The sequence below is a fragment of the Calypte anna genome, chromosome 6 (genome assembly GCF_003957555.1).
Source record: "Calypte anna isolate BGI_N300 chromosome 6, bCalAnn1_v1.p, whole genome shotgun sequence".
Lineage (NCBI taxonomy): Eukaryota > Metazoa > Chordata > Aves > Apodiformes > Trochilidae > Calypte > Calypte anna.
This window is the reverse complement of record NC_044252.1, coordinates 27,336,448-27,353,804: the sequence shown is the minus strand read 5'-3', so window position 1 is coordinate 27,353,804 and position 17,357 is coordinate 27,336,448. Positions and strand designations below refer to the sequence as shown.

Sequence of the window (17,357 nt, the reverse complement as noted above, 5' to 3'; positions counted from 1 at the left end):
GGGCTGTGATGAGCGGGTGATCACTCCTGCAGCTGGGGCAGCCTCCTCCCTCCCCATGGGGGGTTTCCAATTGCCTGCACTGTCAGATAAATGGACTTTATTTTTTTTTTTTTTTTTATCCCTCTCAACATTGGGAAAGAGGATAACTCACTAAGAGCCATGGCATGTAAAAACATACACCGGATTAGCTGGAGCACAGCCATGGATTTGTGTGCTGGGAAAAGCAGGTTACACTCTCCAGGGAGCTCCATAAACTCATGTTGCCTGGAGAGCCTTGGCTGGCAGGAGTGATAAGCACACACCCAGCTTAAAACTCCCCTTTTCCTTGGTAACCTGCTGCTCAAAGATGCAAACACACCCACCATCTGCTGAAATCTAGGCCAGTCAGATGCCTGAAGAAGTAAGAAATCAGAGCTGCACAAGCATGGTTGAAAAAAGGCAAAAAAACCCAAAAGGAAACTATGATGGGAGCACTGTCAAGCTGGGGCAAACTGTGGGTGCTGGGGATAGTTGCTTGGCCAGAGGAATCAGCATTCTACCAGGCAACATCACAGTGGTAACAGAGGTAGGAGCTCATGGAGTCAGATGGGACATTGAGTCCAGGCTGTCCCTCACTGCTGAGCTCCGTGGTGCCCATCCCTTCTGCAGGCCCCAGCTGGTCCCTTCTTCTGCACAAACAGCCTGAGATACTATGGCCTTTGGGGTGGTTTGTGTGAGAAGAAAGGTGGCATTGTGTCACCAAGAATCTCTGCTTTTCCATAGCATCATGTTGGAGGAGGTGCCTTGGGGTGAGGGGGAAAGGGGAGCAGGGAGAGGTGTGGCACAAAGGGAGGCTGTGGGGACCTCAGGAGAGGGTAAAAGAGGGCACACCATGGAGAGGGCAGGGCAAAAGTGCTGAGAAGCTCCTGTTGCCCTGGTTTGCCTCAAGAGATCAGGCCTCCAATCCATGGCACACGGGGCAAATCCATGTTCAATGAGTACAAAACTAGGTTCCCCACCCATTTTCCCCTTTTTCTAGATGGCAGTAGTACTCTGTTCCTGTCCTACATGGAATTATGCTCATTGCTAGCACCTGCCTTGAGACCTTGGTACAACTGGTGGTCTGGACATACATGAGTTTGCCCTGGCTAAATATGCTGAAGCCTGAGCCAAATAACCCCTCCAAGCCCTCTGTGCTCACCTCTCTCTCACACAGGTGGGACAGGAAAAAAGGACAGTCATCCAGGGAGGTTGGGGTGCTATTTCTAACAGAGCCTTGGAAGCCACCCATGTGTCTCCAAACAAATAGGTGTAGTGAAATGAAAAACAGGAACATCACTAAAACTGGGGGATGCACTGCCAAGAAGAGACACCAAAAGAAGCCTCCAGATGGGCTGAAGAGATAGAGAATTAGTGCAGTGTCAGAGGTGGGGCTGAGGAGCACTGTGACAAGCCATGGGTGAATTAATTAAAATTAAGCAGGAGAGTGAGGCTGCTGGGTCTCAGGATCCCTCTTTCATCAGCAGGATTCCTGCCTCTCTGCTGGGGATGCCTCTGCCTTTCATTTTACAGCTCTGGCAAATGCTGCTGTTTCCCCCTTCTTCCTGGGCTCAAATGTGTTCAGCCCTTATCATCCTTGGTTGTGTTTGCATAATTGCAGAGTGTGATAAGAAACAGAGTGAAGACACAAGGGGCAACGTGACTGCCAGCTGAGCATTAACTATTCTGGTTGAAACAGCTCATCTGCCTGGGCTGATTTTAATTATGATGATGATTCTGTTTTAAAGGAAATTGCCTTGTTTGAGGGGGGTGGGTTGTTGTCCCTCTGTGAAATGGTGTACTCTTCCACCATCCCAGGGATGGAGCATCCTGACCAGCTGAAGGAGGAGTGCAGGGCTGAGCTGGACTGACACTTCTGTTCTCTGCATTTGCTTATCTGTGGCTTTCTCTCTTTGTCTCCCTTTCTCTTTGCTTTTGACTGTGCAGGTCTTTTTGGTAGGCTTGCTGCAGCTGGACCCCGGCCAGGGTTGCAGGTTACTGAGGGTGTTATTTATGCCACAATAACGATGGGTATGGCATGTTTTCCAAACCTCAAGTGCCTTTTCTCTTTTTCAAAAGAAGCCTCAGTTTTAGCAAAGATGATCAGCTGCCTCTCCCTGGTGTTGCCCATTACATGCATGGAGGGTAACCACCTCTCTCTCCCCTCTCTCTGCCCATGCTGGAAATTTTGCACATTTTTTGTGCCTTTCTCTGTGCCCAAGACAACAATGAAGAGAACTTCCCTAGCCTTTATTCTGCTGGTTCTGACCACTGATGTGGAGCTGATACATGATCATGCTGGCTGTGTTGGCAAGTACCTGTTCAGGAAATGTTGAAGTTGCTCTGCTCGAGCAGAGGAAACTCTGGCATGCAAGATGGTTGGAGCTTCCCATGTCATGGTATTGATTTAGCTCTCTAGCAAGTCATGGGAAGACAAACAGGAAAGCAGAGGTGGATCTATATAAGGACATCCCAGAGCATGGCTGCCACTGGTTTCACCTCAGTCAGAGGATAAAAATGTGCCCTCAGCTGAAAGTGCCAGTAGGTCAAAATGGAGACCCTATACTGAAGTGCCTGAGCTGAACGGCTTGGGATCAAGTGAGCCCTAGTAGTGATGACAACGTTGTCTGAAGTCACCCAAGCTGGTTTTGTCCCAGTTAGCCAACTACACATCAAAATGGTTTTCTGCCATGAGGCTCTAACAGTGTAACTGGGCTGCAGTTCTTCGAGTAGAGAAGACCTCATCTCTTGGAGCACTTGTGGTTGAACCATCAACCACAAACAAGCAGCCAGGGCTTCTGCTCAGAGCACAGGAGAGATGTGTTATTCCCCCTGGAGAAAGGTGGCAGCCTGAGGCCTAATACCTAGGTGAGGGGCACCAGAGCTACCCAAAAGGGATAAGATGGGCAGTTAATGATAGCCCCATGCTGATAAGGAGGGAGATGTAAAAGACGAGGTTCCTGTAGGCATCCTTACTGCTGCATAAGGAAGGGTCCCTGGCAGTGCAAAGGTTCAGCTTCTTGGTATTTCTGGGGACAAGGAAGCTCATCCCTTGTGCTCCATCTGAATTTCTGCCTGGTTGTCTGTGGACAAGGTCTGCACATCAGTAATGCATTGCAGGGTAATGGTTTTCCATAAGAGATGGACTCTGATAAGTTCAGGGTATGGAGATGGTGAGCCAGTGGTGTGCTGACAGCACCTGAGACTTTGAAAGGAAGTATTTGCTTTTAAATAAGTTTGTTAAATGGGTGCAGTTTTGATCACTTGAGGGATGTTACAGACTGAAATTTCAGCAGAGGAGACTGGCAGTAAGATTGTAGCTTCATTACTGCATCTCAGTTCCTTTTGTTTTAAGAACAAATAAACCCAACCTAAGAAATGTTCTTGAGTGAAGCTCCTAGTACTCCTCCCCTCTTTTCTGTTACTTTTCCTCCCTTTATTTTGCACCAATCTGATAATGGTACCTTTATATGGATATAAAGATTTGGTGAGAATCAAAATTAGATTAAATTCTGGTGAGAGAAACTTGTTTGGTATAACAAGAATGCAAAACCTTACACAGATGCTGCCCAAATCTTACCATCTTGCTATGTGAGCTCACCTTGCCACACTGTAAATGCCAGCAGAACCCTGCAAATTCCCCTGCAGTCAGAGAGAACAATTTCATTGTTTCTGATGAATCTGGTACCAGTACCCAGCTATTCCTATCAGCTTCAAAGTCCAATAACCCACAGCACATTAGAGCTGGGTATTGAAAATCCCAACTTATCTCAATAAAGAAGCAATCCATTTAAGAATGAGCATGAAAAACATGATTGCTGCCATTTATGACTAATTTTTGCTGCTGCAGTAGTGTATTACTTCAAAGCCCTTTGCTTTCCCTTAAATGCTGAGTAGAGAGAGACCTGTTAGCCCAGAGCAGGACAGTGGAATGACATCTCAAATACAATAGATCATTGCTTGCTGCATGGCCTTGCAAATACCATTTTTGCTTCTGACATTCAGAGGACAAGGGCTGATTGTAGTTTGCTGTCGCCTTAAAGATTGTGAGTGTTTGGCTTGAAGTGGAAAGTAGAAAAATCATCTTTGGGAGGGGAAAAAAACCCAGTTAACATCAGAAAATATCTAAGGGAATGTTCTCCAATTTGTGGTCAGCTGAGAAGTGTCTTTTGAGTGTTTGCTAACTGAGACTGTTGGGAACAAAGCACTGCAATGAGATTAATATTGAGCTAGAAAGAAAAGAGGATCTTTGAGAGTTATTTTCCTACTGGTTATCCTTCTGTAGCAGAGCCTCAAAAGACACATCCCTACTCTGGGAGCTTTTGCATGTGTGAGCATGGCTGAAGCAAGCAGCAGGCTCAGAGGTGTCCTAGAAATGTGTGTAATGATAGAACTTTGGCTTTGTTACAGAAGATGGTGAAGCTGTTAGCAGCTCCTATGAATCTTATGATGAAGAAGAAAGCAGCAAAGGCAAATCAGCAACCCATCAATGGCCATCCCCAGAGGCCACCATTGAGCTGATGAAGGATGCCCGCATCTGTGCTTTCCTATGGAGGAAGAAGTGGCTGGGACAGTGGGCAAAACAACTCTGTGTTATCAAGGACACCAGGCTGCTGGTGGGTAGATCCTCCACTCTGTCTGAAAGAACACATTTTCATCAGCTAGGGTGGGAGGAATTACCTGTTAAAACCAAAGTACCTCCAGAAGCAATGCTTCAAAACCCCACATCCCATGGCTTTGGGGATCATGTTCCATTTGCAGGAGGGGACAAGGGCATGGGGCTGCTGCAGGGAACAGGAGGACACATCTGTGGCCAAAATGCTAAACTCCCAAAATGCCAAGAGATGGTGTTTGGGGAAGTTTTCTGAGGTGGTTAAACAGAAAGGAAAGGTGTTTATCCCACTGACTAACCACTGACCCTGCAGCAGTATCTGTGAGAGGTATTTCAGACTATATGTGCATGTATGTAGATTCATGTGTATCTCTATACATAGAGATGTGTCATGGTGTCGTTGGAGTGGACGTAGAAGGCTTTTAGGATTTTTAGGACCTTCTTGTGTTGAGTACACACAATGCATGTGGTTGCACTGAGCCACTTCTAGACACTTCTGGGTGTCAGCTCTTGGGCTGAGTTGACTCTAGCAAGTGAGATGGAAGGTTCCTCCTCAGCCTCTTACCTGCCCTCCCACCTTTCTTCCCCAGTGCTACAAGAGCTCCAAAGACCACAACCCTCAGCTTGACGTGAATTTGCTGGGTTGCACTGTGATTCACAAGGAAAAGCAAGTGAAGAAGAAGGAGCACAAGCTGAAGATCATCCCCATGAATGCAGATGTCATCGTGCTGGGGCTGCAGAGTAAAGACCAAGCAGAGCAGTGGCTCAGGGTCAGTGGTGACTCCAGGGCTTGCCTCACTGCTGCTCCCATGCTTCTACCCTGGATTTGCTGGGAGATCACATCTTATCCTCTTTGTGTGCTCTGGCTCACTTCCTTATTGCAAGCCCATGTACAAACACACCACTTAATTTTCATGTCCTGGGATAGCTTCTTCCTGCAGTTCCCCACTGCACATGGGAAGCTGTGGAGGCACCTCCCAGCTGCTGCTGCTGGGGTTCTGGGGAGGGTTCCCAGCCTGAAGTAGCTGAACATGGAGTGAGATGTGGCCCTTTCCCTGAGATGGGAGCAGCAGAAGGAGCCTTCATGGAGTTTGGGGTGGCAGCAGGGCTACGAGGTGCCTGTCCTTGGCTGACTCAGATCCAGCAGCTTTTTCTGGCTGCCTTCTGCAATGCCAGGGAAGCCCCCAGGGGCACAGGTCTGTCAGGCTGCTGTGTTTTTTTCCTGTCTTCGATAGGAGGAGGAGCACTGATCCCATTACTGCAGTAACAGCTTCCTCTCTGCACAGGTAATCCAGGAGACCAGTGGTCTGCTGTGTGAAGGAGGCACTGAAGGCAACCAGTACATCCCGGATTCACAGCGTCTCAGTTACCCAAAGGTACACCTGGTATCTACAGAGAGAACTAGCATTTAGGCTTTTCCACCCTGTTCCTTTAATAAATAATAGTTGTAGGTGCAGTAATATTATCTGAGCAGTGACTGACATGAGTGTAACCATGTGCCCGTTCTGCTGAAAAGAAGGGCTATTGCAACAATCTGAATTTTGCTTTGTAATCTTGTTTTTGTTGCCACATCTTTTCTCCCCAAAACTGAGTCTACATTGGGCAGTCCTCCATACAGGATAGTATCTCATCCAACAGGACACTTGTGCTCACCAAGAGCTTTGGAAGGGGCATAGACCCTTGGATATCCCTTTGGGGAGTCCCAAACAGTAGGAGGAGAAAGAAACCTTTGGTGGACACCTAAAAGGCACCTGGTTGGAGACCTGACCAGTTCCTCTGCCCATGCCCTCCTATGAGGACTGGCAAATGCCCCAATCAGCCAGGCTGCAGGGCAGGAGGTCACAGATGCCACCATGTCACCTCAGAGATGAGCCCAACTGAGGTGGAGCTGCTCATGCTGGGCTCATGAAAAATGGAGAGGGTGGAGCACGAGTGGGTGTTGGGGGGGATGTGTGTGTGAAAGGATCTGCCACAGAGAAGGTGGGACCTGGTAATTTAGGAGGGGGCAGGGTGGTGGCACTTGAGGTGGGTGCTGTCTGGAGGAAGGGGTGATGTGCATCTGCAGAGCTTGTGTCTGGTGGTTGTCCACAGGTGGAGGTGTCGGAGAGGTGCTCTGCAGCCTCAGAGAGTGGGAGCAGCACGGATGGTCACACAGAGATGCCCGAGACAAAAGATGGTAAAACCTCACCCTGGGAACAACAGGGAAACCAACCCTGCATGGGGCAAGGTCTCTGCCACCAGCACCTCGGACTGACCTGGTGCAGGGTGAAAACTGTGTGTGAATTCACTGCCTCTGCACTGCATTTCAGTGTTGGTTTTTTTTTTCAAAATGAAGTGACAGATGGATGCTGGGGTTTCTCAGCAGTTATAGAGTTAGTATAGGGCTTGAGAAATATGGGTGTGATACCTGCCCTACCACATAGATCCTGTGTGCCTCTGGGAAAGCCACTTGGGGATAGTTTCAAATGGCATAAATCCAACCTAGGTGACTTTCCTCAGAGATCCCAGCAGAGAAGATGGAGTCCCTGTGTGAGATGCAGAGCTGTCTGCAGGGGCAGAGCTGCACCTTCACACTAGGACAGCTGACTCTGGGCTTTAAGCTGCATTCTCAATCTACAAGATGGGGTAGGTTAAGTACATTACAAGAGGAGGTGTTCCATTAGAGGGATGGTGGGACCCATCTGTATTTGGCAAAGAGAGAAATCCGTGCTGAGCACTCACTGGAGTCACCCAGCAGATGGAGCTTGGCTGCAGAGTCCCTCTGTGCTAGGACTTCATCGTTTTGTTATGACAGTGGAAAGAAAATCTGGACTAAAACTTGATTTCCTACCAGGATTGCCTGATGATTACACATCCACATTCATGCACTGACTGATATGCTTGGTAGGAAAATGCTGAAGAGGCTCTTTGTCAAAAGCTTTCTCTCTCCCCACCATGAGTCCCTGTTTTAGAAAGGAAAAGACTTGAATGCAGTAAATATTTATGGGTAATATTTTTCAGTTCAGTTCTTTGTAGTGTAAGAAAGTGAAAGGAGTGTGTGTCTGGCTGTGGGTTAGGAAAGCCACACATATGTCTTTTCCTTTTCTGCTAGTTAAGAAGAAGGGCACAACTGGCCTGAAACTCAGCAACCTGATGAACCTTGGGAGGAAAAAATCCAGCTCCCTGGATAGCCCAGAGAGATCCTTGGAGACTTCCAGTAAGTGGCAGCACGAGCACCTCTGCAGGGACCTGTCTCAGGGCTGGGTCTTGGTGCAGGTTGAGCACCTGGCAGCAGCATCCTCAAATACACATGTGCCAGGCAAAGAGGTCACAGTCTGCTTGGCCCAGATCAAGAAATCCATGCAGATCTTGGTTCCTTTTATACCTTAAGGTGGCTTTCAGGGTAGACAAAACTCACAGGGTAACTTGAGAGGAAGGGCAGGTAATACCAGTTGTACATGCAAAGGGAATCTGGGCATCAACCTAGGGGGTGAGAGTCAGCAGGGAGAGGGCTGTGTGGATCAGGTATTCATCATCTGGGACCAACTTTGTCCAACCATCTGCAGCCAACTTGCTGCTCCAAACCTAACCAGAATTTCAAGGGTCTCATTTTGAACAGATTTTTCTACAGATTTTTTTTACATTTTCTGCTAGTTTTTTATGGATAGGACAGCTTAATCATTGTGTGTGGCTTTTGTGTTGTAATCTGGGAATTTGACATGTCCATGCACACAAATGAGTCTGAATTCCCTCTACTATATTCCATGGGGTGGAAAATATGCCTAAGTAACCTGTGTTTGCTTGCAGGCTACCTGAATGTGCTAGTGAACAGTCAGTGGAAGTCCCGTTGGTGTCAGATAAAAGATGGTCACCTCCATTTCTACCAGGACAAGAACAGAAGCAAACTGGCTCAGCAGCCCCTGAGCCTGGCAGGTTGTGAAGTCATCCCAGAGCCAAGCCCTGATCATCTCTACTCCTTCCGCATCCTGCAGAATGGGGAAGAACGGGTCATTCTGGAGGTAGGGTGTACATCTCCAAGAAATCTCTGCTTTAAGTCATCAGCTTGGGTTTCTTAGTAGGACTAAATGGCCTGTGAGGTGCTCCAGAGCAACCCTCAGTCCAGCAATACAGACACTGAAGTGTGGCATTTGAGTTCATCTGCCTGTGGTCACCTAGAAGGTGCTGGTACCTATGTGGTAATCCAGGCTGGCTCTGCTGCTGGTGCCTCCAGAGGACCATTCAGCCTTCATCTTAGGTGCTCATTTTAGGATGGGATGACTTTGGAGGTGCCCATCTCTCTCCACTGACTATAGGGTGACCTTGATGATTAAGTTAGATGAGATGGATTTCAGGTAGTTAATGTTAGATGAGTGGAATGCTGCTTTAGGGTATTAAGTCTGTGGTTAGGAGCAATAGAGAACCTCACCTTCTGAAAACAGAGTCCCAAAGGTCATGCATCTCAAGTAAACAAAGAAAAAAAACCTGCTCTTGAAAGTGCAAGTGAATTCATCTCCATCTGTTACTTTCCTTTGCCTGCATCCAGGACTGTTTATCTCTAATCTTAGTTCTCTCTGACGATAGCATAATTATAGTAGGAGGTGGACAATGTGAGCAATTTCCTGTATTTTTTCCAGTGGGTGGAATATTTATAACTAAACAACTGACTTTGAGGGCCTGCCATGAAGTTTGAAGGTGATTTTCTGTAGCTTCTGATTCAGGGTATATCTGGGACTGAGAAATTTTGCGTAATTACAGATGTGAAGAGGTGCTGGGAAAATTTACATTTTGTGAAGGGAAGAATCTGTACCCTGTTGGCATGCCAGACTTGATGTAAAGACTGGCTGGCTGGCAGGCTTCCCAGGGACTAAAGTCTCTGCTAAATAAAACAGATTGGAGGCTTAAAATATACTTTCCAGTTTGGGATTCACTCACTCTGAATTTTATTTCGGGCTTACTGCTCTAACTCCTCAAATCAAAGCCAGGATGGCTGCATCAGCCCAATTCTTGCTTCAGGTAGAAATCTCTCCTCTCTGGGAAGCTCCTGTGGCTATTTGCTAGGGCTGACTATAAGACACAGTATTTAACTCTTCATTTTGCAAAAATGTCAGACTGCTCACTGCTGCTGGGAATTTGGTACTGACTGTGTTAAAGGGGAGGGCTTGTTTTGATGTTGTCTGATTCTACTTTAAACTCCTTTTTGTGCCAACAACCCCGGAAGGATTTGGGGCGGTTGCTGAAGGAACTCAGAGGCTCCTGCTGTGCCCAGGTCTCCTTGCTTGTCTGTGTTTGTCAATCCAATTGCTGCACTCTGCTGGTGCAAGATAAAATCCACAGGCTCTCCTCAGTAATTCCAGCTCTCTGACAGCTTCTCCAGCTCCAGAGGCTTCTCTTACTCTTGCAGGCAGCTCAGTTAACCATCACTGAAAGGAAAATGCAGACTGGCTAGAAATTTTAGGGAGTAGTTAAGCGGAGAGCTTTTATCTTCTGTATTTGCCAACCAGTCCTTATCTTCTGTATTTGCAAACCAGTCCCCACACAAAGTGGTACTTCTTTTTTTCCATTCCATTTCTGGTTTAATATGAAGCCCAGAGGACTGCCAGCCTGCTTCTCCACCCAAGGCCAAGCCTAAGTTAGCCATGGGAGTGCAGAGAAACTGCTTTTTTGCAACTTGTAAATGTGTCTGCTCACCTTCTAGGCAAAGTCCTCAGAGGAAATGGGCCACTGGCTGGGCCTCCTCTTGTCAGAGTCGGGCTCCAAAACAGACCCAGAGGAATTTACCTATGATTATGTGGATGCTGACCGAGTTTCCTGCATTGTGAGCGCTGCAAAGAACTCCTTCTTGTATGTTGGTGATGATGTGGGGAGTGATGGAGGGGAAGTAAGCTGGGGTGGGGGTCCCTCTGCTTGGGGGAGGTTGGGTGCCATGGGAATAGGTGGTAAATTTGTGGCTGGTCACTTTCTCTGGAAGCCTAGCATGGGACAGGAGAGCACTTGTCATTGTCCCAGCATGATAACCTGAGCTGCAGCTTGCCATGGGGCACATGCAGGTTGGTGGGGTGGGCTTGGCTGAGGAGCTGAGGACTGTGGGCATGCAGCTGCTCTGTTAACCAGCCCAGGGGGGGGCAAAGTGGTTGTCCTGCTCCAGTGGTGCTCCTGAGGGCTGGACAAGATAGAAAAGAGCTGAAGGGACACATAGTCCTGCTCTGGTGGGTGCTGCATAATGGGCAGCATGACCACGTTGCTGCACGGCTCTACCTTCTCCTTGCCTCCATCTGTTCCTTGTGGTCCTGCCCAGCCCCCAGGCCTCAGGTGGCCCAAAGTTCTGCAGAGGGCAGCAATACCAGTCCTTTCTGATGGGATGTCCCACTGCCTGTTCACAGCTTGATGCAGAGGAAGTACTCTGAGCCCAACGCCTATATTGACAATATGCCGAAGGGCAGAATGCAGCAGGAGGAGCTGTACGATGATGTGGATCTGCCAGACGTGCCCCTGGTAAGGTGTCTGGTGCAACACTGGCACCTGGAGCTCTGCAGAGACCATGGACAAGCATCTGGCCAAAGGGGGAGGCTCCAGCCATGAAGGGTTTTCAAACTGCAGCAAAAGGGATTCCCACTAGGGAAATCCAGGCTGTAGAGATGCTCAGGCATTTGGGATGAAACCTCATGATTTCCCTCCACAAACAGTATGGGTTATATCAAGATAGTGGATGGACTGGTGTCTGGGCTATTAAAATTCTTCTTGATGTCTGTTTAAGGACAGGAAAAATGGGCCATGTTGGGTAACAGGGTGCTATTACTGGAAGGGCAAAGGATCTTGGAAAATTCTAGTGAAGAAAAGCAGGTGGGGACTTCAGTACACCAAAAAGCCAAGTAAGGAAAGACTTGGTTCCTTTTAGAGCACTTGAAAATCCTCCAGATTGCCTGTGATGCTGCTGCTCTGCCCTGAGACTTTGCTTGTACATCTGGCTGCAACAGATGGTACCTTTTCAGGGGAACTTTCTCCTTCTGCAGGAAGAAGTACCCAAGAGTGAGAGCAAATTGGAGGGGGACCAAGACAGAGTATACCTGGATCTCACCCCAGTGAAGTCCTTCCTCCACTGTGCTGGCAAGAAGTCGTGCCAGCCTTCACCCCTCAGCTCACCATCTTTAGAAAGGGCTGCCAGCAAGGCTGCCACAGAGAGCCCAGCTGAGACAGCCCTCTTGGCCAAGGATGCTGAGCCCTGTAGTAAAGCAACAGAGACCTCAGAGGAGGTACTGTCCTGATGTCAATTATGGGGCCAGGCTCCATCCAGGAGCCAGATTCCCCACCACCACATCATCTCACCTCATGTCTCCCTCCAGAAACACCTAGAGAAGCCAGAGCCTGATGAGGCCTCACCACGGATTCCTGCCATCAAAATCCAGATGCAGCAGCAGAACATCGCCTTCCCCCAGCCAGCCCCTGAGCCCCCGGTGGGCACGGGGACAGCAGGGACAGGGACAGCGGGCACGGGGACAGCGGGCACGGGGACAGCGGGCACAGGGACAGCAGGCACAGGGACAGCGGGCACAGGGACAGTGGGCAGTCCCCAGCTGCTGCCTGCCCACCGACCCAAGATGCCTCTGCCAGGTGAGTGGGCTGCACAGCTGGATGCTGCAGCCAGGGCTTTGCCTTGCTGCTGCTGTATAGTTCCCAAGGGGCTGATGAGTCTCCTAGTTGGTGACTATCCAAACCCTCGTTCACTTTCTTTCCAAGCCCCTGGAAAGGTTTTTCCCGTTCTGCTTTTTTTTTTTCCCCTGGATGAGCTTGTGTTGGTGGGTTGTGTTCCCAGCAGCAGCAGTGGAAACCAAGCTGGGCAAGAACAGGACAGAGGCGGAGGTGAAGCGGTTCACAGAGGAGAAGGAGAGGCTGGAGAAGGAGAAGGAGGAAATCCGGGCTCAGCTCACCCAGCTGCGCAAGGAGAGGAGGGAGCTGAAGGAAACACTGGCAGGCAGCACAGGTAGGGCAGGGCAAGGGGTTATCCATGGACACGGGCAAAGGTGGGAGCACAGGGAAGGAGGGGGTGATAAACCTGGCCCACCTGGGACCTGAAGGGTGCTTTGAGCCAAACCACATAGCTCAAATTGCTCTAGATCAAAAGCTTGCTCTGTCACTGCCCCTCTTGGGGTAAAATATAAGGAAAATATACAGGATGTGCCCTGGTCTGAGCATCCTGAGTTCCTGTTTGGCACCAAGTTATTCCTCTTTTCACAGACAAGAGCCTGGAGCAGAGGCTGAAGGAGATAGAAGAGGAGTGCAAAAGGAAAGAGAGCCGGAGGGTGGACCTGGAACTGAGCCTGGTGGAGGTGAAGGAGAACCTGAAGAAAGCAGAGTCTGGCCCTGTGACATTGGGCACTGCAGTGGACACCACACACCTGGAGAATGCAGCCCCCCGGGTATGTGGGGGGCACCCTGGGCTGCACAGCAGCTTCTCAGCAGCCAGGCAGTCACACAGTCTCAGCCTGCTTAATATAATAACAATATTATATTGTAACAATACATAATATTACATATTTTATATATTGTATATTATCTTTATGCTAATTATTATGTTATAACAGTAATATAATGAGGTAACAGCAGCCATGGGGAAGTGAAAAAGAGCTGGGGCTTGGGAGAGCATCTGTATTTCTTTGTGGGACCTTGACCTCCCATGCAGGTCTGAGCCCAGCTCCTTCTGCATTCAGCTAAACCATGGGTAGTTTTTTTGGGGGGAGCACATTCAGGCATCTAAATTCCTTCCTGGGAACCTGGTTCCCATGAAATGGAGATGGTGGGTGCCTGAGCCCTGTTCTGTAACTCTGCTTGAGTCCCCAACACACCACACAGACATCCTGGTGGTGGTTCAGAAGCATCATGTCCCTGAAAAACACCTCTTGGTGCAAGTGGGATGAGACTGTTGAGCTTTTCCTAGGAGATGGAGATGAAAGGTGGCAATCTCTGCATAGTCTGAAGTAATCACAATTTCTGTTTTTATTTTAGATTCAGGCAAAAAGTGCTAGTCCAGCAAACAGTGCAGACAACTCGCCAGTCAATTCAGCAACGGCTTTAAAAAACCGTCCCTTATCAGTCATGGTGACAGGGAAGGGAACAGTCCTACAGAAAGCTAAGGTAAGGTGTCTGTTGGTACAGGGTGACATCCGTCAGTGGAGCAGACCTGGATGTGGTGGGATGTGGTTGTGGTGATCACATCTTGGTCTGTGAAGCATCCCTGACTGAGCCTAGGTTTGGCCTGACTGATTTAGATGAATTAATGGATGTACTGCTTACAACAGACACATCCCTGACCCACCCTGAGTTGATCCTCTGCACTTTATGGCTACTGCTGCCTGCCAGGATTTGCCTTTGGACTAATGTGCCTTTATTCCTTGTCAGGAATGGGAGAAGAAAGGAGCGAGTTAGAACCACGTTTTTCAGAGATGGACTAAAGACTGGAACTGTTCACACATGGCCAAGGGGATTTAACCATCTGTAGGTGGAGGCTGGGTGTGCTACACAACCACACAAGTGCCTCCTCCACATCTCACCACTGGCTCAGAGGCAGCAATGGAGCAAACAGCTGCTGGAATGAATTATCCCAAATGATCTTGCTCTTTCCAGACAAGTCCCAATCACGTAGCTAAAACAGTAACAACCAGTGGCAATCTTTGCATCAAATTCCTAACCCAGTTGATGTAAACAAGAATGTTACTGTACATAGGGGTGTTTTGTGTATTTCTACTCTGAAGGTTTATCAATGAGTTATTAAGGTTTCTATATTAGTGACAATAGTGGGTTCAGAAGGGGCCTCTGCTATTCTTTATGGCCCCATGGTTTTCAACCTCTTGTGGCAAATTGCAGTCAACTGAAGTCTCCCCTGTCTTGCTGCCACTCATCACTCAGCTGCAGATCATCCAGCCTTCAGGCAAGGGTGTTACCAACACCTGGGCAATGCTTGAGACACAAATGAGAAGCACACAGCAGCCTGTCCAGGAGATTTTTAATGGGTGTCCCGATGCATCCCAGCATGTGCTTACTCCTACCAGAAGCAGATTTGCCAGAATTTCAAGGAAGATCCCTGTTCACCACCTTGTGATGTGAGTTGTGTTCCAGACTGGTGGCAGTGAGAGCACTGGGCAGAGATCTGCCAAGCAGATTCGGTTATTTTTTTTTTCAAGATCTTGATATACTTCACCTGAGGAGTTTGTTCTTAAAAAGAAAAAAAAATAAAATAAAATCCTATTTGAAGGTTTGTTAATAATTTACCAAAGGCCCAAGCCTGTTCAGCTGTTGGAGGGTAAGCTAGACCCCCATGTAAAGGATTTGCCCTTTCCTGGGGGAGGGGAAATAAAGCAATCCCCATGCTCCTGCCCTCACTTTGCTGATGCTCCCTGGTCCTCACAGAGCCACAGCTCTAAAATCTGCTCCAGACAAGCCCATAGGTAGGGATCTCCTCCAGGGCCAGCCAGCCAGGTTGCAGAGCCCTGTCTCTGGTGGGCTGCTGGCCATCTTGGTGCTGTCACCCTTATTTCCAAATTAGTAAAGTTAACATAGGCTTTGGGTCCCACAAATCCCACCCTCTCTGCCCTAGCCAAGCTTTCTAATGGAAGCTTTTGGATGTCTGGGACTGCTGAATTCAGATGTAGTGAAAGTTGATTGTCAGCAATCCATGCACCCTTTCCTTCTTGTAACCTTGTGTCCTGGCTGATGGCCTGGAGATAAAGCACTTGATCAGGGTATGCTGGAGGCAAGAAAGATGCTGTTGCTTCCCATCTTTTACTTTGAAAAGCTTACTTTGCTGTTATGCAAATGCAGGAATGTGCTGGTCCCAGGCATCAGGAGGAGTTCATGTGCCCCAGCTGTCAGACCTGGCTCTGTGCAAGGTCTGTATATAGGAAGCCCTCATGCAAATAAACCACTGAAACTTCTGGTTCAGGACCCAGGGGACTTTCCTCCCCAAAGCACAGGGTGGCCATGGACCCCCAAGAAACTTCTGGTTTTTGTCCCATCATGAGCTGGCAGGAGACTCTCTCTACACTCTAAATAGATGTGTAATGTCATGCCCTCACCATCCACCCTGCTGTCATCCTCCAGAAGTTGTCCAGACATTTCACAGTGGTACTGAGACAGCCATGGATGAGAGCAGCTCTGCTTTACCCACCACAGCCCAAGCAGCTTCTGCTGTCCAGCTGGGATATCTCAGTCTGGGGATGATAAACACAGGCAAGTCTGAGCAACACCCATTCCCCAGACAAGACCCATTAAACAATGTCTCTGTGTCCCCATTGTTCTCCTAACTCAAGGCATTTCCTTTGTTGTAACTATGACCTATAAAGTGGCGCTTTAGAGGGGTTTTATAATAAAATGTTAAGTATATTATTATGTTGCCCGTGTTTTTATTTCTAAATGTGGCGTCCTGCTCTACTTTTCAGCAGCTTTCAAGCACATAAACCTCTTCTACAAAGTCCTTTGGCTATGCAAGCTACAGCTCACTGGACCATATTTAAAATACTTTAGTCATCTGTAGCCACTGCACCATAAACCAAAAAAAATTTCAGACAGCTGACTGACTGAAAAACAGCACTAACCCTGACAGTTTCCATGGATACATGTCACAGATTCCTGCCTGTAGCTCAGTAGCACAGTTCCCTTACACAAAACCAACAGGGAAGAAAAATAATGCATCCACTACATCCTCTGGCCACTAGATAGCAACTGTGTGCAAGATTTGGTGCCTGCTGCAGTCACTGAAAAGGAAACAGGGATGGGATTTCACTGGAAAAAAAGGTAAAAGGTTAGTAAAGAAAGTGGTTGAGGCTGGTAATTACAGAACAGTTAATTACATCCTTTTGGTGGCTCTACCACCATTAGCCCCACTCCCACAAAAACCTTGGGAAGGTCCCAGCTCCCTTTCCTCTCTTAGGAAACCTGCCAACAAGGCCATGAAGTGTCCTGTCAGCTTCCGAGCCCAGGAATCCCAGAAGAACCACTCCATATGGGATGGCTGTTTTTTTGTGAGACGAAGGGACCCATAGCAGTTGTCTTTGTCCTTCTCCAGTAGTCTGCCCATCACCTAAGGCTGCTTCAGAACACCTCGGGGTCAGCTGTGGCTGTCCCCAGCACACCTCTGCCTTCTGATCCCTGTGGAGCATCCTGGAAGGAAAAACAGCAGCCAAGAGGCTGAAGGGCTGGCTCATCCAAGCCCCACAAAGCACTGGTGCCTGACCCAGTAGAGTCCCATCCAGCAAAGTACTGCATGAAGGCTCCCAGTGCAGGGAGGCAGAGCTCCTACTGCAGGAAAGCACCCAACTTGATGCTTATTTCATTGCTGCAGTAGTTCTTGCTATTGTAATTCTCATCTGTGCACAACACCTGTAGCCAGGCCACCATGAAGCCTGTGGTGTGTCACAAGCAGAAGCCCATCTTCTTCTGGAAGGTAATACACTGCTAAAACACATTTTTCAAAGCAAGTTCCTCACCTAAATACCTCCAGGTCTTGCTTTGGATAAACAGGGCAATCCTCCAATAGCTACTGGGACATCCTGCCAGCCTGCCCAGCACATCAAGAGAGATCTTGGGCACTTTGATTAAAAATAAGCTGTCTCTTATTAGTGGAAAAGTTGGCCTGAATGTTAATATGAGTTGTCTGGGGGTATGACTCAAATTAATTTGCCTGTACTGAAGAGAATAAGTTTTTCAGGCTGAAGCCTGAAAGTTAGCTGAAGAAGCCAGCTGGCTTTAATGAGAGCAT

General features: G+C 48.3%; 1 protein-coding gene across 1 annotated transcript in view; it reads left to right on the top strand.

Moving 5' to 3' along the window:
• Positions 1–15,975, top strand: part of AFAP1L2 (actin filament associated protein 1 like 2) — a 68,062-nt gene extending 52,087 nt beyond the window's left edge. The window contains exons 6-20 of the mRNA XM_030453485.1: positions 4,429–4,634; positions 5,221–5,400; positions 5,917–6,006; positions 6,722–6,806; positions 7,722–7,826; positions 8,417–8,628; positions 10,305–10,450; positions 10,990–11,101; positions 11,620–11,859; positions 11,950–12,064; positions 12,146–12,217; positions 12,420–12,587; positions 12,842–13,023; positions 13,610–13,738; positions 14,003–15,975. Coding sequence (XP_030309345.1) covers positions 4,429–4,634; positions 5,221–5,400; positions 5,917–6,006; positions 6,722–6,806; positions 7,722–7,826; positions 8,417–8,628; positions 10,305–10,450; positions 10,990–11,101; positions 11,620–11,859; positions 11,950–12,064; positions 12,146–12,217; positions 12,420–12,587; positions 12,842–13,023; positions 13,610–13,738; positions 14,003–14,029 — 2,069 coding nt within the window. The 3' untranslated portion in view covers positions 14,030–15,975. The remainder of the gene's footprint in view (positions 1–4,428; positions 4,635–5,220; positions 5,401–5,916; positions 6,007–6,721; positions 6,807–7,721; positions 7,827–8,416; positions 8,629–10,304; positions 10,451–10,989; positions 11,102–11,619; positions 11,860–11,949; positions 12,065–12,145; positions 12,218–12,419; positions 12,588–12,841; positions 13,024–13,609; positions 13,739–14,002) is intronic.
• Positions 15,976–17,357: the final 1,382 nt, after the last annotated feature.